General features: G+C 42.4%; 1 protein-coding gene across 4 annotated transcripts in view; it reads left to right on the plus strand.

The window, feature by feature from the left end:
* The first annotated feature begins 6 nt into the window (after positions 1-6).
* Positions 7-27,227, plus strand: part of CRAMP1 (cramped chromatin regulator homolog 1) — a 44,245-nt gene continuing 17,024 nt past the window's right edge. For 2 of the 4 annotated variants that reach the window (XR_004754592.1, XM_035339419.1), the window contains exons 1-10: positions 7-167; positions 2,474-2,823; positions 12,940-13,133; positions 14,686-14,839; positions 16,778-16,861; positions 18,943-18,991; positions 22,076-22,161; positions 22,923-23,046; positions 24,145-24,226; positions 25,237-26,502. Coding sequence is in view for 3 of the 4 variants with exons in the window: in XM_035339419.1 (XP_035195310.1) it covers positions 2,475-2,823; positions 12,940-13,133; positions 14,686-14,839; positions 16,778-16,861; positions 18,943-18,991; positions 22,076-22,161; positions 22,923-23,046; positions 24,145-24,226; positions 25,237-26,502 (2,388 nt within the window). In the remaining variant the exon portion in view is untranslated. Of the gene's footprint in view, positions 168-1,997; positions 2,058-2,473; positions 2,824-12,939; positions 13,134-14,685; positions 14,840-16,777; positions 16,862-18,942; positions 18,992-22,075; positions 22,162-22,922; positions 23,047-24,144; positions 24,227-25,236; positions 26,503-27,227 lie in introns of those variants that run through there. The other 2 variants (XM_035339421.1, XM_035339420.1) reach the window with 2 other exon arrangements.

Consider the following 27,227-nt stretch of genomic DNA (forward strand, 5'->3'; position numbering starts at 1 on the left):
GGCCGCTGGAGGCCGCGGGGGTCGCGGGGCGCGCCGGCCTCCGCCCGAGCTGGCGGCTCTGGGGCGCGGCCTGCGGGTGCCTGGGGCTGCGGGGGGCGGAGGAGCCGGAGCGGCCGCCGCCGGGAGAGCCGGAGCGCGGAGGCTGCGAGGCGGCGTTGATGCGGCAGGTAACGCTGCAGGCACGGCTCGGCCCGGCGGGGGGGGGAGGGCGGCGGCTCCCGTGGGGCCTGAGTGCCCCCGGGGCCGGCAGAGCGGGCGGCGCTGGGGTCCGAGCCCCCGGCAGCGGGAGGAGGCGGCGCTGGGGGCTGCGTGGGGCCCGGGGCCGCGGGGAGAGCCGGGGTTTTGTCGGCGGTCCCGGGTGAGGAGGTGCGGGGTGTGCTGCGGGGTAAGGTTTGCGTCCGAAAGCAAAAGGGAAAGCGGCGGTAATGTGGACACGGAAACAGAAGGCAGGTGGAGGGGGTAAACGGTGCGAGCCCCCGCTGTGGGATTTGGCCAGGGTGCTGTGAAGACGAGGGGGGATACCGGGGGTGGCTGCCCTTGTCTCGTAACGTGTCGTGAGGCTGCCCCAGAGACGCGTGGCGCTGGGGGAGAAACCCGTCAGCCTCCTGGCAGGGACTGCTGCGGGGAGCACAGCAGCTGCATCGTCTGACCTGTGGTAATGAAACTCAAATTGGGATCAAGGAGGTGTAAGCCCTCCCAAAGTTAATATTTTTTGGGGGGAGGCACAAATTGTCAGGGTTTGAAGCTTTCTGTCATCACAGCGACTGAAAATACTGTGTTTTTTTTTTTATGTGGAGAGGACTTCTCTTGGTGATCGGGGCTCCGTCAGGTTTTATATGAAGTTTTAATGTGAAGTTAGATTTACAGCTCAGACCAGCTAATCGGGCCTTTTGCGAAGAACGGAACGTTGCCCCGCGTCGCCCTGAGTTGCTAGGTACGGTATTTCAGCTGAGAATTGTTAGAGGGAAAAGTAACATTTCAGTAATAGGAATGTAGTCCGCAAGTTGTAATGACACGAGTTCAGGTGTCGCGTTATGCTGATGCACCTGCTTTACTTTAAAACACTCCGTCCTGGTCTCGGCCTGATCCGTTGCAATTCCATCGTTTTATCAGTGATATTTGGAATTTCCTTCTCCCACTGGTGTTTATCTTTGCCCTTAATTGAAGTTGGACTGTGGCTTCCGTGCTGGCGATAAGGCATCGCAACTGCTAGTTCTCCCTTCTGCTGTGGAATGGTTTCTTTCTTAGAAGTTGACTTCAAGATATGGTACCAGGCCCGTTTTCACACTCTCTTAAAAAAGCTGTTGTTGGCTTGTGGCAGATAACGTGATTTAATGCCTTAAGCTCTGGTGCGTGTGCCCGTGTCTGGTGTTCTGTTCCAGGTACCCCTGTGCCGGGCAGGTTTCTGAAGTTAGTGAGTGGCCGTCCCAAACGGCACCCAAACGTCAGACCCGGCCTTTCAGTGCTCTGGCGGTGCCTCTCGGAAGGCTCTGCGGTGTCCTGGCAGATCACGTTGTAAAACTTTACTGGTGGCCCGGGAGGTCGCGGCACCCGAGCTGTCCCCGTCGAGGCGAGGCGGGGGACGCCGCCGCCGCGGGTGCCCGCGGAGTTTGTGTCCCCTGAGGTAAAACTGCTTGGCACGGGCTGGCCGGCGGCTGCTGAAGCGGCGAGAGCAAACCGAGCCGAGGGGGGCTGCGGGGAGCCGGTCCCCTCCCGGCCCGGCCGGCCTGTGACGGGGGAGCCGCCGCCCGGGCGATGCTCGCGGGGAAGGCGGCCGGGCTGCGGGGCCGGCCGGGCCCGGCTCCCCTCGGGCCGAGCGGTGCCCTGGGGAGGGCCGGGAGGTGCGGGGCTGTGGCGGGGTGGGGGCGGAGGGGAGCTGGAAATCTTGGTCGCCGTGGCCAGTCCCAGCCCCAGCCGCACACACACACACACGGGGAGGAGGAGAAGCCGCCGCGTCGAGGAGCATGGAGCCCCCCCCCGCGGCGGGCCGGGCCGGCTGGGCCCCACGGTGAGGAGGCCGAGGAGCCCCCCCCCGGGCCCCCGGAGCTTCGGAAGGGGTAGGATGGGGGCGAGCCCCGGCCCGGCCCCGGCCGCGCTGCCCCGCTCCGCCGGGCCCGGCGGCTGCCTCCCTCGCCGCCTGCCGAGCGCTTCCAGCGCCCGAGTTCGCCTCGGCGATTTTTTTTCCGCCCGAGGCGGCCCCGAGCCCTCCGGGGGGCTGCCGGGGGAGCCCCGCACCCTTTTGGGCCGGTTTGGGGGGGATTCCCGCGGGGCTCTCCCCTCCCGCCCTCGGCACAGGTTGTTGGGTCGGGACAGCAAACGAAAGGGGATTTAGTAACAAACAACGGCGGCCATGTTGAGAGGAATTTCTGCAGCTAAACTTCTCCCCTCTCAGCCCAGGGGTTTCTCCCCCTCTCTGGTGGGCTCCCCGGCCTGACTTTGTGCCCCCCTCTTTTCTTTCTCTCCTTCCCAACAGGATGACGGTGAAACTGGGCGAGAGCAGCGGGGAGGAAGGGGTGAAAAAGCTGGGCAAGAGAGCAGGAGGAGATGAGGAGTCCCTGGAAGAAGAAGGGGCAGGAGGAGGAGGAGAGGCAGCTCCAGGCAGCAGCAGCACAAAGAAAGAAGAGAAGATTATCAACAGCAACACTAACAGCAGCCCCTCACCGAACCCCAGCTTGTCCCAGGCCCCGGCTGCCCTCCAGCCCTCCCACAGCCAGGACCAGCATCATTTTCTCAGGTCCAGTGTCAGACCTCAGAGCAAGAGGCTGAAGAAGGATTCTCAGGCATCCTCTTCAGTTGGCAGCAGCACTGCTGTAAAAGGCAAAGGTACTGTATTTTGGAACCCTCAAAACATGCAGGCGAGTGGGGTGGGGGGGTGTGGGTCACCTGCGTGTTTGGGGGTTGTCATTCTCCTTCTGCAGATGCCATCTTTTGTTTGGTTTTGGGGAAGGTGTTTTGGGGCTTGTTTCTCACAGCAGCTGAAATCTTCTTTGTGTCCCAAGGCTTCAGCTTCTCTGCTGCCCACTCTCCCGTTTGCACTTGAAAAATGGAGGGATTTGGATGTGTATGTGGAAGAGGGGGGAAAAAAAGCCCTTCGTTATTGAAGCAAACGTTTAATTCCTGCATTTTGTCTCTTGAGTTTTTAGGAAATCTCTGTATTTTGGTTAGGAAATTAGACACTAACAAGCTGTGTAATCAGGTGGCTGCACTCTGCATTCTGTCATGGAATAATAACAAAATATTAAATGGGTGGTAGTTTTTAAAAAAGGGGAAAAAAGCAAACCATGAGATATTGTTGATTTCTCTCAGTTATGTCTGTGACTGTTTTACTCAAGGAACTATTTCAGAAACAGCTGTGAAATACACGAACTATTTGGTTCTAAGGTGCTGTGAGTCAGTAGTACTGCATTACTGTCTCAGAACAGTTAAGGGATTTTCATGTAATTTGATTTTTTTACTTTTTTTTTTTTAATAGGGTTGCTTCGTGTACATCTGTGCATGCATATTTTTACCTACATATGCATGTTGTTTTTTTTTTTACTTTAGCATTGAGGATGAGAATATGTTTTTTTTCAAAGCTGTTTCTTCCTGAAGTAGCTGGAAAATAGCAAGGATATTTGAATATCTTGGTGCTATTGTGTGTGCTCAGCAGGTACTGGTTGACACCTGGCACTGTAGCTGAGCTGCACTTGAGACCAATTTTGGATACCTTGCACAAAAGTACTTGTGTTATTTTCTGTAAAGTTCTGAAAAGAATAACACTTGCCGATTTCTTCAAGGTTTGAAATAACAGAAATTAATTTTGCCAGCTGAAACTAAATAAAACTCCATGTAGCATAAACGTATGTTGAACATGACCTCACTTTCTTGGGCCATTACGGTGGTATGCGCTTGCTGGACATCAGGCGAACACTAAGAATTGTGGCAATTTTGTGTTGCAGTAAGGCAGCAGTGTTTCACGCATTGCCACCTTTTACTTATTGCCATATAATGTAAAAAATACTGAATTCAGTTGTTTCACAGTTAATATAATTGAATATTTTTAATACCTTCCTAAGTCCTCTATAATCTCTTAAACTTTTTTGTTGTAAGTGAAAATTTTCCGTGTGTGGTGTTGGAGGATAGAGCAGAAAGGCCTGTGTAAATTTTCTCCCAGCTGCATTAAAACCAAATAAACAAACAGATGGAATACCCAGGAGTGTTTAGCTACAGACAATTATTTCAAGGGTTGTAAGTAGCGTTAAAAGGGAGGAGATACTCCTTTGGAATAAATGTTAATAAATGTGATGGACGAGTGTAATATGTGCATTTTCAATTTCATTGCTTTGGCAGTGCATGCACATGTGAACAAAATCCGTGCATCCTGCGCATGTTTCTGTTCCCATTTTTGTATTTGTACATAAACATTCACTTATGTTCTAGAGGAGTGGAATGATATTTAACGAGGTGTATTGATAGAGTTGAAAAGCAGATTCTGTTTTGCAATTCAGATCCCAAAATAACGATAATACACGTATGTATTGATCATACATACAGAACAGACTATATTATTTTAGTGATCAGTCATAGATGGGCAAGCGCTGTACCTGACGATATTGTCAGGTTTGGAGAAACTTTAAGTCACTGGGGGAGATGGTCACTGGTAGAATGACCATTATGCTTTCACATTTTGAATTGTAAGATTAGCCACAGCTTTGCCTGGCCAGTGTAGACGTGAATGTATTAAAGCTGATACTTCTCTGATACGGCTGAGATGATAACTGGCAGATCTTGAAGAACAGAGCCATGGAGTGGCATCCTTTCTAATTGGAGCTCCTTACATGCAGAGATACATACTGAGACACTTTCCAGGCTTGTCTGAATTCCCCCTAATGAAATGTTTTGTGATAAGAAGTTACAGGGGTTTGCATTCCAAGTGAAGTGTCTCTCAGAGCTAGCTTCCAATAGGGAACCGGTTGGATAGTGAAGATTACCAGTAAGGATTGTACTAAAGTCTGTGCACTTGCTGGCCCACCAACTTTCTCCTCCTCTGTAAGTATAAAGATGATGAAGAGCTCAAATGCATTTGCAATCCTTTGAACCAGCTCTGAAAGTTCAAAGCTTTTGCATTTTGCATGGCACAATCAAGGTGATAACTGCAAAGGTAATGGTGACATGGGCCAGTGGGAGTGTCCAGACCATGCTTACGTTCGGTCCAGTGAGACCAGAAACTTGCTTGTGTCATGATCTTTCAATAAAGCTACGTAACCCTTAAAATTATATTAAAGCGGTCCTGCTTTTAGAACATGCGTATTCTAATGTGGAGTCTCTTTTGAAGGCTGTTATTAAGGAATGTGATCATTAAAATTAATTTCTTTCAAATCGTAGTTACACAGCAGGCATTGATTTATCCTAATCATGTCTTTAAAAGCCATTTGAAAGTAGTAGTAGTTTCTACCTGTCACAGATCCCTTATAATTTTTTTTGCATTTATGCTTTGAGGGTACTTTATTGCAGCAAACAAATTATTCTTAAAGGAAACTTCATTGCATGCAGCAGGAAAAGTTTGCCTGCCTGCTCAACAGCTGCTTTCTGATTTGATCTTACTATGGTTCCGAGAAGATATTTAATAATAATTCTCAAATTCTGCCTAGTAAAATAGATAAACACAGTCCTAATTTTCAGATCTCCCTGATGTAATATTTAGTTGAGGATTTCTTCACTTTTTAATTTTATTTTTTATTCTGGATCTTTGTGTACCTTTGTTACACTTCGACTTTAGGGCAAAAATGACATAAAAATACTATAGTAAAATCAAGTTTGAAAACTGTTTAGCATCTAAAAGTCACACCATTTTGATTGCTAAAAGGTTTATCAAAGTTCCTGCACCAGTATCTAAATATATGTGTAATTTTTTTAGAATGATTATCTTATTTTCAAATACTGACCATCTTTTTATTATTTCAAGTTCATAATCTATGCTCTAAATAGTGGAAGTAGTGGAATAGCTTGGAAGTAAGTCTTTAACTTTTGTGCACAAAACCAGAGAAGGGACTTGGAGGACTGGTGGGGTGCAGTCAGTTGATTGAGAGCTCAGACGCAGGAAGGTTTTTTTGAGGGAAAAGAAGCAGCCCAATGTAAGGTTGCTGAAGAAAAGGCCTTTCTGAGAGTTTACTTCTCAAATGGAGATATGCCACACTGTTGCTGAGCACAGGTTTTAAAGTGTGTTTTGGGGCACTGTGAAGCAATGAGTGGTGAAAATGTGTGTGTGTGTATGTTGTGACCGCGTTAGTAAAGTGAATGCAGACTATGTTGCCATCGTATGCTGTAGATGTACTAGGAACTGAAGAAGGGTGTTCTCATTTTCATGTTTTTATTCATTTTCTGAATGCATAATGTAGTTGGGAGGAAATAGTAACAAAATCTAATGGTGACGAGCTGGAGCTTGAAAGCGTCTTTCATGCTGTTACTCTAGACTTATTCATAAAATGTGTAATAAGCAGTTTTCTTTAAAAATAAATTACTCAGCTGAAAGCATTAATTGAATTAAAACATTCAATCTTTTGGAATTGCATAAAACTCTCTAGAAAGCAGTTCACAGTTTGCTTCAGCCCTACAAAGTTGCATGTTCTGTAGTATGTGAATTAAATTAACTACTAGCTCTTCCTGTGAAGAGGCTGTATAGGCCAAGATACCCGGTGTATGTACTTGCAGTGTGATTTTATAGCATCTTTGCAAATTCGTATGCTGAAGAATGTATCATAACCTTTGTGTGAAATGTGGTTCCTTCAGCATTATTTCTTTAGGGAATGAATGACAGTTTTAAAAACAACCAGCCTAGTCCCTTGTTCTAATATTCTTCTATCAATCTCATTTCCTGTTGGTACCTCTCTTGCCGTCCTAAACTGAGGTGCTTCAATTTATGCTTTTTTTTTTTCCTCCCTCCCTTCCCTTGAAAGTGGCTCGGGACAAAAATTTTGCGGTGTCTCATTCCACACCACGAGAGGACGGTTTCGTTTGGTGTGCCCAGTGCTGTAGGTGCTGAGCTTTGAAAGGTGGCTGCCTGCAAGGCACATGGCTGCACAGCCACAGGGTTCAGGCAGAACCTTGTACGAGGCCTCACGCCTAGTGGTGCTTACGATGCATTCTTGTCTTGAAGGGTGTTTTCTAAGGGAAGAGCAAGAGAATGATTTACTTGAGGTGGGGGAGTAACCAAATTTATAATGAACCGTGGTTATTTTTTACAGCTGTGTTTGGTTAGCTCAGATACCACTTTATTTGATAGCTTGAATGTGCGCTGTCCACAGACAAGCAAGCCTTCAGTTCAGTATAGTAACGCGTGTGTTTCTGTACATACATATTTATATGCACACACATATATATGCATCAGGAGTGTAGACTCCTGCTAACTGGCACTGCATATGATTAAAAACATTCAACTGTATCTTGCTTTTGCAAGTCTTCAAAATAGTAAGAGATGGAAGAAGCTAAGCTAATTTGTCTTTGTGGGACATTGACATGTTTTATTTAAAACTTCGGACGTTAATTTGTACCAGGACCATAATACGGTATGAACATACAACATGGCTTGGGCTGTACTCGATTAGCCTTCTTAGGGGTCCATGCCATTTGCTACAGACGCATACAAGGTAGAAACCCACCTCCCAGTTAAAATGTTAATCCTCAAACTGAAGCATTGACGTGCAAGAAAGGTGTTGGTATTTCTCCCTCTCTTGTCTGTATTCTCTTCTCACCTACAGTTCTTGGAAAGGAAAGCAAACTGGATTCAGCTGCAGCTTTGCTGGGACCTTTCATGGAACAAGTGGCTTCACTTAAATTCCTGTGTATCTGATGCATGTCTTCTCTGAAGTACACGATGTAGTATCTAACTTTGGAAAGATACGCGGCTAAAAATGGGATTTGTTTAACAAATGATCAGGAAGAAAGTTGGGATATGTCTTTGCTTTTTTTCATTAAAATTGAGGAGTGGATGCTTATTGGGGAATGCTGTGCCATGAGAACAGCAGAATGCATTTTGAAGCCATCTGGAAACTGTAGATTATTAGCACCTTGTCCAGTTCTGTTGGCAACAAATGTTTTGATGTACATTTCTAAAGACTGCTAAGCACTAATACAGGTTTGTGAGGGGGAAAAATACTCAAAAGCGTTTTCTACTGTGGCCTTCTTAATGGCAGTCTTTGCTCAGAAATGCTTTTAAAGATGATACTGTGTAGTTCAACCTTGTTACTGGCTTGCATAGAATCTACAGAAAAAATGCTCTGAAGGAAACTTCATGGCATGGTACAAGTTGGCATTTGCATCCTTTGCTTGGAGAGGGAGTTCAGCGTTTTACACTCCGGATTTGGCTGGCAGCATGCAAGAATCTGTGAAAGCCTCATCTCATTTCTAAAGGTATTTCCTGGTAGATGTTCCCCTTGCATGAGACTGGTGACTCCTGAAGAAGTTCACATTTTGCAACTAACCCTCTAGAACACCAATGAGGAAACGAGCCTGCGTGTTGAGATAGGTGAGTGTAGTGGGGTTAACTGCTGAATGCCAGCTTCTAGAATCTGTAAGATACTAATCAGCTGGCATGGAAGAGCTGCTAGTAGAAAACTGAAGAGTAAACACAAAGATGCTACCTACAGCCTAGGAGGAAGAACTTGTTGTGATTACAGTCAGGATAAGACACTGATATTAACCATGATTTGCTTTTTTCATATATGTGCAGCGTTGTGTTGTTCGTCACTTTCATACCAGATTTTAAGCTGTGCTCTTTAAATACCTTTGTATTTTTTTTTGCAAGTATTTGCATTTGTCTTAGAACTATAAAGACAACTTCATCTACAGAAAAAATAGTGTGAGATGTTCCTATATGCACAGGTATGAGAAGTTCTAACAGAATACAGGATTACTGGAACATGGATGTTTTGATCTGTGGTCTTGCTGGGGGTTAGAGTTCAAAAGCCAAGTCTATACTTGATGTTTTAGCAAACTGTGGATTGGAAGATGAGTGAAAACACTGAGAACTTCGGCATCCAAACTTGCTGCTTTGTACCTCGTATGCAGGAGCTAGCATCCCCCTGCATCCTGGAGCGAAAAGAAGGAATTGCTTTGGCTTGGCTGTGGAAACGTCTAGTCCTGTGACTGGGTAATGCAGGATGAGTATGCGGAGTGAGAATAACTGTCTTGTCTTTGTCTTGTCTGCAGTGATCTCACATAAATGTCTTTATCTAGAAGAAGCACCTAACCGGATTGTTTGAGTAAGCTCCCTTCCCCTCTCCAGCACTTTGGCAGCGTTCATGGGTACGGGTAGCCTCAATGGACCTTTTTGTTTTAATGCATTAGTTAAATTTTAAATAATCTGTTGTTGGGATTTAATGATGATTATTGTCTGTCATTAGTGACGGGATGGAAACTTGTTAGCTGTTTTGCGTATTACAAGAACCTCATACAGTAAGATTGAAACAGTTTATAGGGTGAGATCTAGTAATGTATGACTATTTTTACTTTTGCCTTTTATCCTCAATTGTTTTATAATGTTATGTTTTAGAATACACTGCATTCAGTTTCCTTACTGAGATCCAGTAAGCTGCAGAGTGAGTTGTGGTAACGCAAGGATAGATATTACTGTGCACGGTAGCAAGGAAGATACTGCAAACACAGGGTAGAGCAAAATCCTGGAATAATTTTCCATTATTCCTGGAATAATTAAGTGGCATCTAAGATCTCTGCGGAGGTAACAAGATACTAGAATTTTTAAATCTTCACGTTACTGTAAACATTTCTCTGGATAGTGATTTGTTTGTGTTTAAAACACAAAAGAATGTGATGAACTTCCCAGGATTACAATTTGTCATTCCAGGAGTCTGTCTTGTAGAATAGTAAGTAAACCTAAAGGAATGAAGGAGCAATATTGAGCTACGTATCCTTTGTAGAGGCTGGATCAGTGGAGTCCTTCCTTAGCATGTCCTGAGAGGAGGATCCTTGATTCCTTGATAGAATTCCTCTTTTCATTTCATCTTTTTCATGCAGCTAGGTGGAAATCTGCTGAACGTTATAGTCTCACTAGAATTTTAAGTCCTTTCTGATGGTTTTTGCATCTTAAGTTTCTATTAAAAACGCTTTATGAAAACTTTGTGTACCAATTGTGCTGTACAATCTTTAGAAAATCCTCGATAAAATCTTTAGTCACAGCATCTGACCTTAGGTTTTTACTTGCTCGTGTATACACAGATGATTTAAAAAAATACACCTATATACCTGTATCTGTCTAGATCTCTAGATAACACCTATCAGTAGATAGATAGGTATAGATCTATACATATAGGTGGTTCCTCTAAATGATTTGCCAGAAAGTTAGAGGTCTGCTATCAGAAGAGTAACTGCACAGTAGAAATCCGTAGATGTCTTCTGATGAAGATGGTCTTTTGCACTGGGAGCTTGCAGCAACAGGATTTTGTAGATTGAGATTGAAGGCTGATGTATTTACCTTTCTTGACCAGAGATTTGAAATATTAAGATTTGTATTTCTTTACCATGAAAATCGTGATAGCCCATTCTCACATTTGCAGAGTAATGAAGCAATTCTGGGTCTTACAAAGAGTTGTTTGTCTTCTCAGCCACCTGTTAAAGTGCCTCAGATCTTTTGAATTCTTTTTTTAAAGACTTGTCTTTGTAGTACCAGAATTAAATTGTTTAACTTTGAGTTATGTTGTGAGTCACTGATGAAGGCTTTAGGAAATAGAGAAGGTTGTTTGTTTGTTTTCCCCAGAATTGTTTTAGGTGAATTTTCTTACAGTTACGTGATTCTATTTCATGCTTTGCCTTATTTGCTTCTCTGTGGTGGCAGTGATTTTCTTTGAACGGATCAAATAACAGTTCCTGGAAATAGAAAATAACCTTAAAATGGTCACAATATCATAATTAATATCAGGTATATATTTATTGCAGGAAAAAAGTGCTTTCATGCATTTAACTCTTTTCTAAATTTTGTTCCATACATACTTGGTTGCTTGAACGTATTGCTGCTTTAGGATTTGGAGCAGTATGGTTTTGTCGTCTCAAGGAGCTCCTTTTGAAACGCAACTGAATAGCAGCAGTTAAGATTTACATCCAAGTCTTTCAAATCTTTAAATTGGAGCAAGCCTTTAAAAGTTGATTCTTCTGACACTCTTTTTTATTTTAATATAATTCAAGATTATCAGACTGGGATATCCTAGCTATTGATTGAGAAATAGAAATCCTATACTTACGTAATTAACAGACTTTGTCGGGTACGCAAGCTGCTTCAGATAACTGAATTTCAAAAGATAACTGAGCTGAAGCCAAGCGCAAGGTCGTGCACCTGGGACAGGGCAAACCCAAGCACAGATACAGGCTGGGCAGAGAATGGATTGAGAGCAGCTCTGACGGAGAAGGACCTGGGCGTGTTGGTTGATGAGAAGCTCAACTTGTGCCGGCAATGTGTGCTTGCAGCCCAGAAAGCCAAATGTATCCTGGGCTGCACCAAGAGCAGCGTGGCCAGCAGGTCAAGGGGGGTGATTGTCGCCCTATGGTCTGCTCTTGTGAGACCCCCCCGGGAGCCCTGCGTTCAGGTCGGGGACCTCCAGCACAAGAAGGACATGGACCTACTAGAATGAGTCCAGAGGAGGGCCACGAAGATGATCAAGGAGTGGAGCACCTGTCCTATAGAGACAGGCTGAGGGAGGTCAGCCTGGAGAAGAGAAGGCTCCGGAGGGACCTCACAGTGGCCTGCTGGTACCTAAAGGGGGCTACAGGAAAGCTGCGGAGGGACTTTGTCAGGGGTGTAGTGATAGCACAAGGGAGAATGGCTTTAAACTAAAAGAGGGTGTGTTTATATTAGATGTGAGGTTGAAATTAATTACTGTGAGGGCGGTGAGGCACTGGAACACTTTGCCCAGAGAACTGTGGATGCCCCGTCCCTGGCAGTGTTCAGGGCCGGGCTGGATGGGGCCTTGAGCAACGTGGTCTAGTGGGTGGCATCCCTGCCATGGCAGGGCGTTGGAACCAGATGATCTTGAAGGTCCTTTCCCACCCAAACTGTTCTGATTCTTTTAAATTATTAGCATGGAATGCTTTGTATGCAAATGCATCTAAAAGTCTGGTAAACTAGCTGGGATTGCTGTGTTATACAGGCTGGGTTTGTAGATAAACTAAAGCAAGCCAGTTTATCATGAGATAAACCCCAGCATATAAAGGGCAATAACTGGACAAATGGCAACAGGAATAAGCTTTATAATAAGAAATGTATATTGAATGTTGACATGCTTTTGTTTTATGAAGTACAATCCTGCTCTGATAAAGGCAGTCAAATCCTAATTCTCAGAAAAATTGGAGAAAATATGTTTTTGAAGTGTAAGTTACCGAGTGCTTACATTTCCATGGAACAAATGGAGTGCGATCCATTGGGCTGTCTCCCTGGTTTCGGGATTCTGATAATCTGTTACAATGTCAAACCAAATACCATGCTTGGTTTGATTTCTCTTGTGAATAAATCACATATTTATAGTTGGTTGATAATGTTTGTAATGATTAAACAGTCTTCAAAAGACTTACCATTCCAGAGGTGATTTTAAAAGATATTTTATTCTTTGGAATTAATGTGGGGGGAGTCTTGTTGCATTATACACAGCTATTGGAGCTTCCAATCTTTCTTCTTCAATGCTTGCAAAAACAGCAAATTCCTGAACCATTCCCTGAATGATTCCCTAAATTAAGTTCTTTGGGGTGCCAACAACTGACAAACACAGAATCAAGATTACACTTCTGTGCCTTTTCCCAAAAGTCGCATCAGAATCTGTGCTACGAAGAGGGACTGGGACTTGCCATCATTGGGATGGCTTGAATTATCCTTGTAATTCTCCTAGGTGGGCTTAGTTCCTCCCTTATACGTGAATCCTCGTATTGGTTTAATATTCACACCACTTGTGGTTTTTGCAGCAGCAGATAATGGAGGATCTGCATCTGGTGGCACATCAGGAATTCCTCCCAGCAATCCTACTGCAAATTCCAAGTCAGCAGCAAGGAACCTGGGCTCCTCAGCTGGAGAGAAGGAGGAAGGAAAGAAGGTCAGACGTCAGTGGGAATCGTGGAGCACAGAGGACAAAAATACTTTCTTCGAGGGACTGTATGAGGTACATGTAGAGGAAAATAACCAGCTTAGATGGCTTAATTTGGTATGTAGATATGCCTAAAGAACGTTGATTTAATTGGGATTTGCAAGAACACCACCCGTATGCATAAATTGCATTTGGTTGTCTATGCATTTATGTGTCTATGCAGCTGGCTGTACAACAGCTGTGGATCAAAGCCACCTTTCAAAACTGTCAAGGTTTTTTTCTGAAATACATTGGAAATATATGTGTGAATTTGATTCACGAATGTTAATAGTAACCTAACATTCGTGAATGAAATTCACACATATATTTTCTATTTCAAATATGAAAAAAAAAATCAAGTCCCCATCTCAACTTCGAAAAGCAACACACTCATGCTGTAATATTAGCAAATGAGAAAATACATTTGCTTTTAAACTGTCGCAGACACTGGAGTGTTTTGAGGATAAGCAGGCTTAAGCCATTTCAGCACTAGGGTTGAGAGACCAGGAAAAGTTAGATCATCCAACTTTCTATCTCATATGTTTTATACAATATGTTCCTGGTTGTCCTGTTCTTACAATTATTTTTAAGAGTGCTTCTGTTACAAAAACAGATGCTAAAGGGGAAAACAAAAGAAATGCTTATGGGCTTGTTTGTTTTTTTAGTGGTAAGCATGATTCATGTGTGTATTTTATGGAAAAAAATGAACAATTAAACTGTTTTCTTTTAAGTCCCTCCATCACTGAAAGAACATGTTTGTTTGCCTGCTTCCATTCATTTCGTGCTGTTACCTTTCAAAAGAGGTTTTCATCCTTTGTGCTCCTACTTAAATCAAGTGTTTTTGAATTTTGACAAATTTTATGATACGGGAATTCAGTGGTAATGTTCTTAAAATTATTTTTTCCTTTTTTTTGTTTTTTTTTTTTGACTCCAGGGATTTTATGAGAATTAAATAATTGAAGGGGACACTACGTGTCTTCTTTTCACCCTGAGAATAAGCTTCTAAATAACTTCTAGTGTAAAAGGGTGTTTTCTGTTTAAAAAACAACAAACAAACAAACAAACAAAAACAACAAAAGAAACAATCAAAACCTAACAACTCTTCCTTATTATTTGAAACTCAAATTTTGTACCACTAATAACCTGAATATGAAACTCACTGTAAATAAAAATGAAGCTATGAAGTATAACGTTTGCCCCACTCAGAAACAGAGGTGGGACAGAGGAGAGGAAAAATACTGAGGAAAGTGAAGAAAGCTAAGTGAGAAAGTCAGTATTTTCAATTCTGGTACTCAGTGCATTTGATTAAAGCTGCCTTTTAAAAGGTTTTTAGCAACTTACATTTCTTTATTTTGAAAAAAAAATCAAGAAAATGTAATTTCTTTGGCATCTATAATACATTTTATATAACATAAAGGAAAACGTCATTCTTGTGCTATTGAGTTCTGATAACCAAGACTTGTGTTTATGACCACTGAGATCTAATTTCCCACAAAGAACCTCAAAATCCCTCATGTTGTTTAAGTTGTCTTACGACAAGGGATAAGTTTGGTTATGAGTATTTACATTTGTTTTACTTATTCTTCAGCATGGAAAGGACTTTGAAGCTATCCAGAACAACATTGCCCTGAAATACAAGAAGAAAGGCAAGCCAGCAAGCATGGTGAAGAACAAAGAGCAGGTCCGCCATTTCTACTACCGCACCTGGCACAAGATTTCAAAGTACATTGACTTTGATAATGGTTAGTATGCAATGAAGTGGGCTTAGTGTAGAGCTCAGTCTTGTGAGTGTTGGAGTCCTGCCTTTTAGTACCATAGTGGAGGGTAGGAATGAAGGAAATGAAGTAAGTACTGAATAGGGTATCTGTGAATATGTTCTATGTTTATTAACATGACCATACTGAGGTTCTTTTTTTAAAAAAAATACTTATTAAAAATGGTATTAGTGTCATTGTATTAGTTTACCACACCATAATAAATGCTGATCCTACTATTAATGTTGAGGAGAAAAAACAGGTTCAATTAAATGTTTTTTTATTCTCAGGAACCAGGCTTTGAGGACAGCTACCTAAATGTTAGTCAAGCATAATTTCATTGAGAATATTGATTTCAGCACTACTTTGCACTTCTTCATGGAATCATAGAACGGCTTGGGTTGGAAGGGAACTTAAATATCATTGGGTTCCACCCCCCCGCCATGGGCAGGGATGCCACCCACTAGATGAGGTTTCCCAGTGACTCATCAAACCTGGCCATGAACACCTCCAGGGATGGGGCCTCCACAGCTGCTCTGGGCGGCCTGTTCAGTGCCTCACCACCCTTTGAGAGAAGAATATCCTCTTAACATCTAATCTAAATCTTGCCTCTTCCAGTTTAAAATCATTCCTCTGTGTCCTGTCACTATCTATTCGAGCAAAAAGTTACTCATCTTTTTTTATAAGCACCCTTTAAGTTTTGAAAAGCTGCAGTGATGTCTCTTCAGAGCCTTCTCTTCTCCAGGCTGAACAGCCCTAGCTCTCTCAGCCTTTCTCCATAGGAGAGGTGCTCCAGCCCCCTGATCATCTTTGTGGCCTTCCTCTAGACCCACTCCAACAGCCCCACATCCTTGTGATGTGGGCCCCAGACCTGGATGCAGGACCAAGTGGAGCCTTGCAAAATCACTTCCCTCGACCTGCTGCCCACTCCTCTGTTGAAGCAGCCCAGGATGCAGTTGGCCTTCTGGGCTGCAGGTGTGTTCTGCTGGCTTGTATTGAGCTTTTTGTCTACCAGAACCCCTAAAACCTTCTCTCTAGAGCTGCTCTCAGTGAGTTCTTCTCCCAGTCTGTATTTAGGTCTGGGATTGCTCCTACCCAGGTGCAGCACCTTGCACTTGGACTTGTTGAACCTCGTTAGATTCACATGGGCCCGCTTCTCCAGCCTGTCCAGGTCCCTCTGGATGGCATCCCTTCCTTCTGGTGTGTCAGCGGCACCACTCAGCTTGGTGTTATCTGCAAACTTGCTGAGGGTGCACTCAATCCCACTGTCTGTCATTGATAAAGATATTAAACAGCACCGGCCGCAGGACAGATCCCTGAGGGACCCCACTTGTCACCTGCCTCCACCGGCACACAGAGCCATTGACCACAGCTCTCTGGCTGCGTCCGTCCAGCCAATTCCTTGTCCACTGTTTGGTCCCTAGACTGTCAGTGCTGTTATAGATACTCTAGGTCTTTTAGAGATAATAATGTCTATATGATGTGTGTTGATGAGAAAGGGGGGGGAGGAAATGGCACTCCTAAAGACATAGAATCTAGTTTTTGCATTAAATCTCTGAGGTGCATTCCTATGCCTAAAAGTCAGTATGAGTCTTCTGGAAATTTCAGACTTGTTAATTTTCATATAACAAAGAGCTCTGTATGCATTTTCTGGGGCGCATCTGTACGTTCCCCTTAGAAATTTTGAACCGTTTTGTGATACTGAGGTTGATGCACCTGAATTAGCTCTATTTTGCATATTGAACCATTGGATGTTTGTTTAACTTCTGTGAAACCACTTAGGCTTACCTTCAATAAGAGGTCTGTCTCATCACTGAAAATACGATTCCTTTCATCTTTTCACAGAATACTCTTAATTTTCAGCGTTGAAGTGAGTAACTACAGTGTGGATAACGTCATCTCACTTGTACCTGTTTTGTTTTTCAGTGTTTTCTCAAGGGCTGAAAAAATCATCCTTGGAGCTTTATGGCTTAATCTGCTATGGGGAATTAAGGAAAAAGATTGGGGGATGTAAGTATGAGTTTCCTCTGATGACTGAAAATTAGTTTTATATGGTAGAATGAGGAGTGTTGTGTTATTAAGAGTTTGTGTTCATTGTGTTCTATGGCAGTAGTCTGTGTAGTAGTAGTATTTTTCATTAAGCGTATTTGTATTTTTAAAGACATTCTTAGTCAACTGCACGAGTCCCCTTTTTCTTTGACAGATTTCTTTAGCTTTTGCTGTCTGTGGAATGCAGTGCACAGGTGACAGGTAAATGTATATGCAGTTCAGGTTATCTGTCTGTTTTATTACAGAAAACTGTTGGCACTCATGAGTATTTCTGCCTATACAGTAAAAATCTGGGATGGTACCTTCCTCTGAGTCAATATCTAAATCATTAAATAACAACAAACACTGAAGATGAAAAAGCATTGCAAATCATAATCAGAAATAACCTTACTGGTAAACCAGAATGCATTCTAACCTCGTCCATCCCAGAGGCTGGTTTTGTCCATAAAGACGAGTGTCGATGGATGAGCCTTAACCTGTGCTCCCCCGTCTTCTGGAAGCCGCTCAGTTGCATTAGCAGGGTACCTGATCTCAGGCTTAGTACTACGTTGGCATGGCCTTTATGGCTTCCAGACTAGAGGGAGCTCTGATGTGACCAGCTTGGAGAATGGGCAAAGTAAAAAGCGTTGTATGCTCCAGTCCCTTCACGTATGCCTTATTTTCTGTGTATTTTTTCATTTGTCCCTAGGTTTTTTTTAGAGTTGGTGTTAGATCAAAGTACTACATCTCACTTGATATATGAGAGGTGGAAAGTCACCAAAATACCTTTACTTCTTTGTAAACTCAAGCTAGTTGCAAAGTGGAAAAAATAGAGAACGTCATGGATGTGTCCTAAAGCAATTGTGATACTTTTTGCGGATTTTTTTGCTAGGCTATTTTCTCACACGGGTTTTCATTGTACTGCATCATGAACTAGGCTATTTTCAACATTCATACTGACTTTATTCTGTTTGTTCAAAGATCTCCACTATGTTAATTCATCTTGGAGAAGCAATTTTGAGCTGTTCGTAACAAGATGGTTAGAAGCAAGATAGTTTGTGTTGCCCGTATAAATTAGTGTTAGTGGTTCTTCCCTTTTTCCACATTTTGTGTTAAAAGAATCAGCAGACCCTCCTTGGCTCTGACTGGGAACGAGGTTTTACACAGTCACCATGGCAATGCATGCATACTCTGTGCTTCTGTCTTTTTATAACTTTGGTACTCAGTTAAACGTTTTACCCACTTGACAAATCTAGTTTCTTCAAGACCAAATGGGCCTGAGCAGCAAGCCTCTACACCTAGCTTATGAGAGGTCTTTTTTACAGCTGGTGAAAGTAGTTCTTCTCCTTTTTCTGTGATTTTCACCAGTCCTGTTTTCCGAGAAATAGGGATGCCTTACCTAGAGCTACAGAGAACTGAAAGCATGTCAGGAATGATTTCGGTATTGCCAGAGGGAGGTTAGTTGTTCAGTAAGTAGGTTTGGGCATAACAGAGAGAATAGAAATCAAGTCATTTTAAAATGTTCAGTATCGTGCATAGAAGAAAGGTGTAGGTTATACGTGCATTTTATTATTTTTATTTACTTTTTATTGCATCCAGGGCTGTGAAGGCTCAGTGCTCTTTCATTATGCTGTGGTGCCTTAGCAACAGAGATTGAGCAGGCAGATGAGGAAGCTTTTCTTTTAACACTTCAATGTCAGAATAACACACAGCAACCTGGGTGAAGCATTGAACAGGTTGCCCAGAGAGGTTGCGGATGCCCCATCCCTGGAGGCGTTCAAGAGCAGGTTAGATGAGGCCCTGAGCAACCTGATCTCACGGGTGGCATCCCTGCCTAGGGCAGGGGGTTGGAACTGGATGGTCTTTGAGGTCCCTTCCAACCAGAGCCATTCTATGAATCTGTATCTGTAGCACCTAAACTACGGTCACTTAATCCTTGAGTAAAATGTAATTTTCGTGGCAAGGCAAGGACTGTGGAAAGCTTTTATGAAAATAGAGTAATCGTGGTCATGACTGTATCACTTCAAATTCTAATTTACTATTTTATCCCTTTTCCTGTAAAGGTATGGATGACAAAAATGCAGCTAAACTCAATGAGCTCATTCAGGCTGGGTAAGTAATAAGTTATTCCTGAAACTCATAAAACTGGATTGTTCATCAGCTTAATTGTTGAATTCATCATCCAGAGGTTAGGGTACTATTTTTACTTTTTTGGAGCCAGAGTTTGATGTTTGATATTCTTAGTTTCTTTTGTATGTTTTTCTTCTCTCCCCTTTTTCTTAGTTTCTTTTGTATGTTTTTTTTCTCTCCCCTTTTCCATGAAGCCATTAATTAGTAAGAAAGGATAGGTGAGCATTAAGAAATTCATTAAAAGAGAATTCTTTACAGAAGTTAGGGGATTAGAAATATGTTGATTAAGTATAGGGAATATAGTTCATCTCCTGAAGTTTTGCCAACAGTGCTCCTGAATCCTGACTTTCAGACATGCAACAGCACTTCCAGTGTGCTGCAGGCCACAGCCCTCTAGGCACTTCTGCATCTACTTTGTTGGAGGTTGAGTAGTCTCTTTCACTTCAAAAATGAATTAGGGCAGTGAGGGTTCCTTTTTGATGACAATGTAGTTCTAGAATACGGAACTGGTTAGAAGTTGCCATACTATACAAAACGAGGGAATTACCTGATATTTGGACATTTTTTTAAGTAGTCTTGCTTTTATAGTCTGTGGATTCTACAGTGAAATATCTTTCAGCAGATGTTGTCAAGGAGTAAGATCATTAAACTTAATTTCTTCCAAATTGTAGCTGCTCAGCAGACATTGGTTTGTCCTAAACATGTTTTCAGAACAGATTTGAAAACAGCATCATTTTGTCTATTACAGATCTCTTTTTATTATTGGCATTTGTCCTTCTAGGGTACATTATTGTAGCACATTATGAATGAAGTAAACTTTACTGTAAACAATAGGAGAGAGCTGCTGACTTTTTGACTTTACCTTACATAAAATGGCTACTTGCTGTTGCACCTTCGTTGCTCACAAATTGAGTTCCCAAGTGAGTGCCTTACAGTTATTAGCCTTCATTCTCCCGAGAGCTGCACTCTGTACAGTGTGCTGCTGTGTTGCAGGTCTTGAATGTCATTGTTTTTGAAATCACTTGCTCATTCTTTTGTTAATTACAAAGTTTGACATTAGAACAGAAATTCTCATTTAGTTTGGGCTTTGTACAATTAAGAAAATCTTGCCAGTAAATGTTTTCATATAATGAAATAATATTTTAAACAAGTTGCTTAAATTGGAATTATCCCTTAAAATGGCCTAGGCTGAGCCTACTTTCCCTAAGAAGTTAACTCCTTGTACATCTAGAGTTCAGGATATAGGCAGTCATTTTGGTCCCTCTTTGTTGTACTGGAGAGCTTTTCTAGTACTGCGTCATCCAAATAGACTAAACCATAGTAAAGGAGACTTTTAGCAAGCTGTAGTATTAATCTAGCACTTGCCATGATTAAGGCCTTAGTTACTCTTTTTCCTTCCATCTTGCTCAGTGGCATTAGAATTCTGTGATCACTCTGTAAGCAGTTCTTTCTTTCTTTTTTCAGTTCCTAGCATTTTTTTTTCAAGTCTGATACTCCTTCCCTCCCTCTAAGTACAATGCAGCTTGTACAGTTTGTCACTATGGAAGTGGTTGTTTAGAGATTAAGAATAGGGAATGTGGCATGCGATCATCTCCCGAAGCAGGTAAACATCAGCATAATTTGATTGCTAAGAAAGATGAAGAGAAGCTAAAACCTTGAGGATCTACCTGGCAGTCTGTTTGCAGGATGAGTCTAGCCCCTGGAATGACTGACTTAAATTCAGTGTTTCTATTTCTTGTGTTACACATCAACTCTGGCTTTCTGTAATAATTGTGGGGTGTATGAAAAACAAGTGACTGTGATGCCCATTGCAAAACCATGTTGAAAAGATTCCTAGTTAAGCTTATAACCATGGTCACAGGTAGTAAAGAGCACTTGAAAATTTAATCAACTGGTTATTTAATATAATGGCAGAATCTTTGTGTGAAACGTCCTTCTTTGGTTAGTGAAGCTAAGGCTGTTCACTGCTGTGCTTGTGTCTTCCAAATTTCAGCAGTTTGTAAGAGCAGGCCAGTGGATAGCCTTTAGTTTGGTTGTAGCTGCATGAATCAGCGGTATTTCAGAAAATAGATCAAAGTTTAGATATTTGGAAGTCCAAGGGAATATAAGAATTGTTCTGTCAGCTTTGTAACCGATCTGAGTAGTTCAGCATGCTCAGGACAACACTGGCCCACACAAGTTGCTTAAAGAAGTTTTCAAAAACACTAAGTTGGGCAAGTGTGAAAAAAAACTTGGTTAGAAAACTATGGAGAATCTGAATCGTTATCTGACCAGTCTTTTGTTACTGGTTTTTTATTACAGTAATGATATGTAGCTGGGTTGTGTGATTGGAATATGTAACAAGAAACAAAGCTTTGAGCAGTGTCTAAGAACTGCTCAGGAACCCATTTAAATAGATTTAGAGCAAAGGTTTCTGTTCTGTTTCACTTCTAGGAGTGAAAAAAAAATATTTAGTTTAGTTTTTGCAACATTTTTTACATTTGATTAAAAAAAAGTAGACAAAATATTTGTATTTTGGACATCTTTGTTAACTTGTGGGATTTGTGGATGAGTGTTTAAAAAAAAAGAAACAAAGAAATACCATAGATAAGCATCTGTTAAAGCACCATGCCACTGGAAGACCCTTTAAAAACTTCAGACTGCTTTTCTGTCTTTGTATTATTTTTTTAATGAATGAAATGTAAATATGTTATAATGTTAGGAATGTAAAGAGGAGGCTAAAGCAAAACCAGTGGTCTTTTACGAAGAAGCTGAGTCTGAGGGTATTCTCCAACCAAAGTAACATAATTCTGGTCTGCTGTATGTAGTAACAATCCCTTCCGTAGCACACATACCAGGACACAGCATTCTGTGGAAGTCTGGAAGAGGAGGGTTACAAGAGGAGTATTTCTATAGAGAAAAGTAAGGTGGTAAAAAAGATTGAATGCCCTTGCGAATCTGCACTGTAAATCCTTAAATATCTGTTCATTTCTATAGAAATGATCGTATTTGTCTGTGTGTCACTGATACGTATTCCCAAACTTGTGTTAATGGTGCCTGTAAATACTTCTCTTTCAATATATTCAGGGCTACAACTGTTCGTTACAAAGGCAGAAACCTTCGTATCAAAGCTCCAATGTGCAGGGCTTTGAAGAAACTTTGTGATCCAGATGGTAAGTAAAAGATGCTGAAACGTGAAAGAGTTTTAACAGATGGCTGGAAGAATATGAGAGTAGGCCTGTTTTGATGTGTGCATCACTGGCAGGGGAATTTTGTGCTATTTTGCATTTGTATTGGGCACAAATATGTCCCTATTGTTTTACATAATCCCGTTAGTTTGTATAATCCCACTAACTTGAAGATCCACCGAGCTCTTTAAGTCTTAGTCTATAATACTAGTGAAATTACAGAGGAAACAGCTACACCAGACAAGATCACACTACTGCATTGCCAGGTTTCCATCCACTGTATTCCAAAATTAGTCTTCCTCCTGTGCCACTAAATAAAGAGCAGTGTGTTGTTCAGCACTGAGCATTTATTTTTTTTAACCTTCTCCAATGCAGCTGTGTGGCTTCTCTTTTTTCGCGCCCCCCCCCCACTCAGTAGTATCAGTGCAGTTTTAAGATCTGACATATTTTACTATTGTACTTGTTCGGAGTTTCCAGCGACCTGATCTTGGCAGTGCTTGCTCAGCTGGGAGCTCTGGTACTACTGCAGTGGCTTAGGGGGGGAAGAAAACAACAACAACAAATTGCCACAGGAGTTAATCTAAGGAAGCGAGTTCCCTCCACTGCTGAAGCTGAGTTGCCTAAGTAATCTGTAGGTAGTGCTGATACCTGTGATGCTTTTTTTTCTCCATGTAATTGAGCATATAGCATTCTGCCTGAATTTTCCTTGCTTTAACCCGTGCCCTCTGTGCTTTCTCTCCCTTCAGGCATTAGTGATGAAGAGGACCAGAAGCCAGTACGTCTTCCTCTCAAGGTTCCTGTGGAGTTGCAGCCACGAAATAATCATGCATGGGCTCGAGTGCAGAGTCTTGCCCAGAATCCACGGCTTAGGTAATGAAGAGCTGATTTTAGTGCTCGGTGTAGAACAGTGAAATACATGGACAGTGTTCTAGTATCTTGCTTTCCCTTCAGGATTCTCTTTGTGATCTAGGCAGTACATAGTTGTTGATGCAGTTTGCCTGTACTTAGTCTGAAGCCTTTGTACAACCAGAGCACGTGATTTGTGTAGATAGTGAGATACTTGATGTTTAGTTTACCGTTATTCTTTATGCCTTTTGATTTGAGTAAGATAGGAGATACTAGAGTTGGAGATGAATATACTTTGTGCCATTTACACCCAGGTGTCAGATTGCAGGTAGGATGGAGATCTGCAGCAGTGCTACCGAAGTTTGTATTGAACGTACCACGACACAGAGGCACAGGGAAGGGAAGTAAAACAATGGTTGGAGGTGCCTTCTCCTTTTCGGCCGGGAGCCTAAATCTCTCAAATGCAACACAGTGGTAGCAAGAAGGAAGGTATTTAGCTTAACTTCCCCCTGCAAGATGTAGTTGGTGCTGTTGTTCCAGTGTCATCAATGATTCTTCCTTTTAGTACTTGTGGCTGGTCCAAAACTCAGGGCAGAAAACAACCAGGCCTCTGTGATGCTGATTTCTCTTTCAAATAGAACATTTCAGTATAGTGACCAAATTCCATGCAGAGAGGAGAATGAAGGTTTGCAGTGTAATGTTTACTTTGTAAAATGCTTTCAGAGCAAAGAAGTAAATGCATTTTGTCCTCGTTTTTGTATATTTCATTTGATAGCTTTGTGCCTTGCTTGCACAACTGCAGGTTAGCGAAATCTTGCCATCTTTTCCCATCTTTTTCCTGCATCTGGAGAAACTAGGATCTTGAGTCTCAGCGATCAGATTTATCTGATAGGCTTTCAGATCTTTCACAGTTGTGAGTTACATTTTAATGTCGCCATTTATTTGCCAATGTTGTTTTGTTGTGTTGTTTTTTTTTCTTAGAGTTTGGGAGTGGTAGCTGTGCTCTCTGTGCCGTGTTACAGAATGCCAGTTTCTTCCCTTAATTCCCATTCTAGCACGGGGGGTCTGATTTGAATTTCTGCTGACATTTTTATCTGTTCCACTGCTTTATCTTGCATACAGGATGATTGTGGAGTTGCATCGGAAGGTCTCCAGCCTCATTGAGTTCCTGAAGCAGAAGTGGGCTCTCCATGAAGTACGCATTGTATCCTTTTCTTGTTTAGTCTCTGTTCTGTATGCTCTGTTCCGGAAGCAATTCCATTTCCATTCTAAGTTCATCTTTACATCAGAAATGTAAGTCTACCTAACAAATTTACCAGTTCATGCTTTAATAATAACAGAGGTCAGCATCTCAACATCACTAATGGGAAGGAGTCTTTTGTGGAAAGTCTTGTAGGATTTCACTTTTACCTCAACTCTTCTCTGCTGTGGTCCTCTGAACAACTAGTACGTAAGAAATGAAGCTCCCTGCCTTTATTTCATTACCTTAAAAAGCGGGCGTGGTCTGTTTCAGCACAGATGGGTGACTGCATTGTAGAAGCCTGGATAATAACTGTCCATTTGCAGTTTCAGCAAAGAAATTGGGGATGGATCTTTCCAGTTGCTGTTTGCAGTTTCAACAAACGAACATTTAAGCTTCTTCTTTAGATAGCTGCTGCTGCCTGTTAAGTTTTTATATGCTGTCTGAGCCACAGAACTCATTACAGAGATATCCCTACCTCTGAACTTTGATCCGAGGAGTAGAAGCAGACATGTGAGAATAGCTGTGAGATCACAGCCATTTATTTTCCTGTTGACTGGTATGCTGCATCCTGTTCTTAGTCCTCTAATTCAGGCTTCTTTTTTAATTTGTGAGCCTGGAAGAAGTTTCACATAGCACTTAAACTTTGAAAGATGCCAAAATATGTAAAATGAAGGCTGATGTGCAGAAAGGTGAATCTGTTTTACTATGCAGTGATTTTTTTTTTCCTATTGCAATGCTGTTTCAAGCAGAGTAATTTCTTTTTTTTTTTTCTGGACTGTAGATTTAGTTTGTGCTTGTGTTTTCAATATAGTCCTTACCAACACAAAGACTTAATTTCTGATCAGAGCCTTTATATCTGTGCTGAACAGAGAACATATCCTTGATCAGCTACTAATTTTTACTTGCAAAATAGGCCGTCAAATACTTGAGGGGACAGATGGTGGTTGTAGTCTTTAACACATCTTTTTTAGCGTAAAACACTAGAGGAACGGCAGCTTCAAGACTCCAGAGACTCAGAATCAAGAGGTAGCTTCTCAGAGGAGAAAGTGATGCTCCATCTCTTTCCAGGAGAGAATTGTACACTCACTCCACTGCCTGGGGTAGCCAGAGTGGTTCACTCCAAGGCTTTCTGCACAGTGCATTGGCAGGAAACTGGCAAATGCAAACAGAACACAAAAGACTCTCACTTACTGCCCCCTGCACAAATCCTAGGTATACAGAGTGGTCAGGGAACAGCTAGGGGTCAGCTAAAATACACACGGGGAACAGAAGGTAAGAGCGTTGGAAGGGCAGAGAGCACTACAGAATCAAGCAGAACTTCTCATCCCACAGCTGAGGTTCCTGCAGGCACTGAAGACGGCTCCCCAGAGTCTGGTCTGGCAGAAGGAACAGCCTCAAATCTTGGCATCACTAACTCTCTTAACAAACCACCTTCTGGACTTCAAGATCCAGGAGGGAACCATGAGAAGCTGAGCTCAGCGGCCTTCTGTGTGGAAGGCAGGGACGCCTTGGCTGGTGACCAAGCAACTGTACCAGCATCGTGCAGCACAGCTTGTGCTTGCAGTAAGATCCCTGATGTTGAGGAGCTTTCTCTGCTCGATCCATTCCCACGGTACATGAAGTCCTGTCAGGACCTGATTGTCCCAGAGAAATGTTCTTGCACAGACAAACCGCATGGGAAAGACCCTGCTCCAGCAGCTGGTGATACTTCTCCTGTGGCTCTTCCAAGTGGGAGGAGCACAGAGACATCTGAGTCCTGTTCACAGCTACTGAGAGGCGGTGTGGCTTCACCCGGCAGTGGCCCAGCCAGATGCGAAGCTCAGGCTAGCCACAGCCAGGGTCAGCAGCTTGATGCTTGTACCAAGGAGATAACAGATGCAGTAACGGAGGATTCTCAAGAGAAGCTGAGCTCCTCGTTTCCACCTCCACCTCAGGGACAATCTAATACAAAGTCTCTCAAGGATGACCCAAGCCGGCTCTCTCAACAAGTTAGAGAAGAAGGATGGAGTCTACGAACTTCCGAGAGCCTTACGCTGGCTGAAGTCTACCTCATGATGGGCAAACCGAACAAGTTGCAGCTGGAATATGACTGGTTGGCTGTCTTGGAGCCAGAAACCCAGGATGCTAGGGAGCAAATGTCTGAATCAAGTGCTGTTCCTGCATGTACCACCTTTCACAAACAGAGACTTCTAAACTGCCTTTTAAAACTCATCTCTACTGAAGTCAATCCCAAACCAGTAAGTAGCTCTTCTTTATGCTCCATATGCTAAACTCTTACTTGATCTGGGCAATAATTCCTGTTGCTGTTGCTTTCATAGTAAATCAGTGACCAGCTATGTCAAGATCTTGGAGTTTCCTATGTTTAAAAAGAAAATGAAAACAGATTGCTACAGAGTAGACTTCTCAGTGTGCTGCACCTGCTTTTCTAAAATGCCTCTTAGTTTCTTGTTTGGCGTGAGTCACAGTCTCAGTATTACAGTGATCTCAAAAGATCAGACCTGAACTTCGGTAGGTGCTTTCTCTTCCCTCTCATGTTAATACTCCAAACAAAAACCACGATATGAGGTAGTTATTGTTTGCAAGTGTTTTCCTATCACTTCAGCATACTTTGTCTTAATCAAAGCAGGGTCATACACCTGAAGAAGACTGGCATTACTTCAGATACACGTCATAACATATGTTCCAATAAAAAGAAGTGACCTTTTGCTTTATTTGTCACATACCTCTTTATATACTGTGTATTTCAGAAAAAGAGATACGCTCCTTGTGGCAATGAATGTCATAAGAGGGACACACATACTGAAGGGAAAAGGATGGTATTTACTGCCAACTGAAAGTGCTGTAGACTTTTTTGAAAGTTTAATCTCTTAAATCCTCTGTTTCATCAAGTAATGATACGAACCATAATACTTTTGCCACAGGGTACTTCAACTTGCTTGTCTTGATCCCTACAATTTTCTCA

The sequence above is a fragment of the Oxyura jamaicensis genome, chromosome 14 (genome assembly GCF_011077185.1).
Source record: "Oxyura jamaicensis isolate SHBP4307 breed ruddy duck chromosome 14, BPBGC_Ojam_1.0, whole genome shotgun sequence".
Lineage (NCBI taxonomy): Eukaryota > Metazoa > Chordata > Aves > Anseriformes > Anatidae > Oxyura > Oxyura jamaicensis.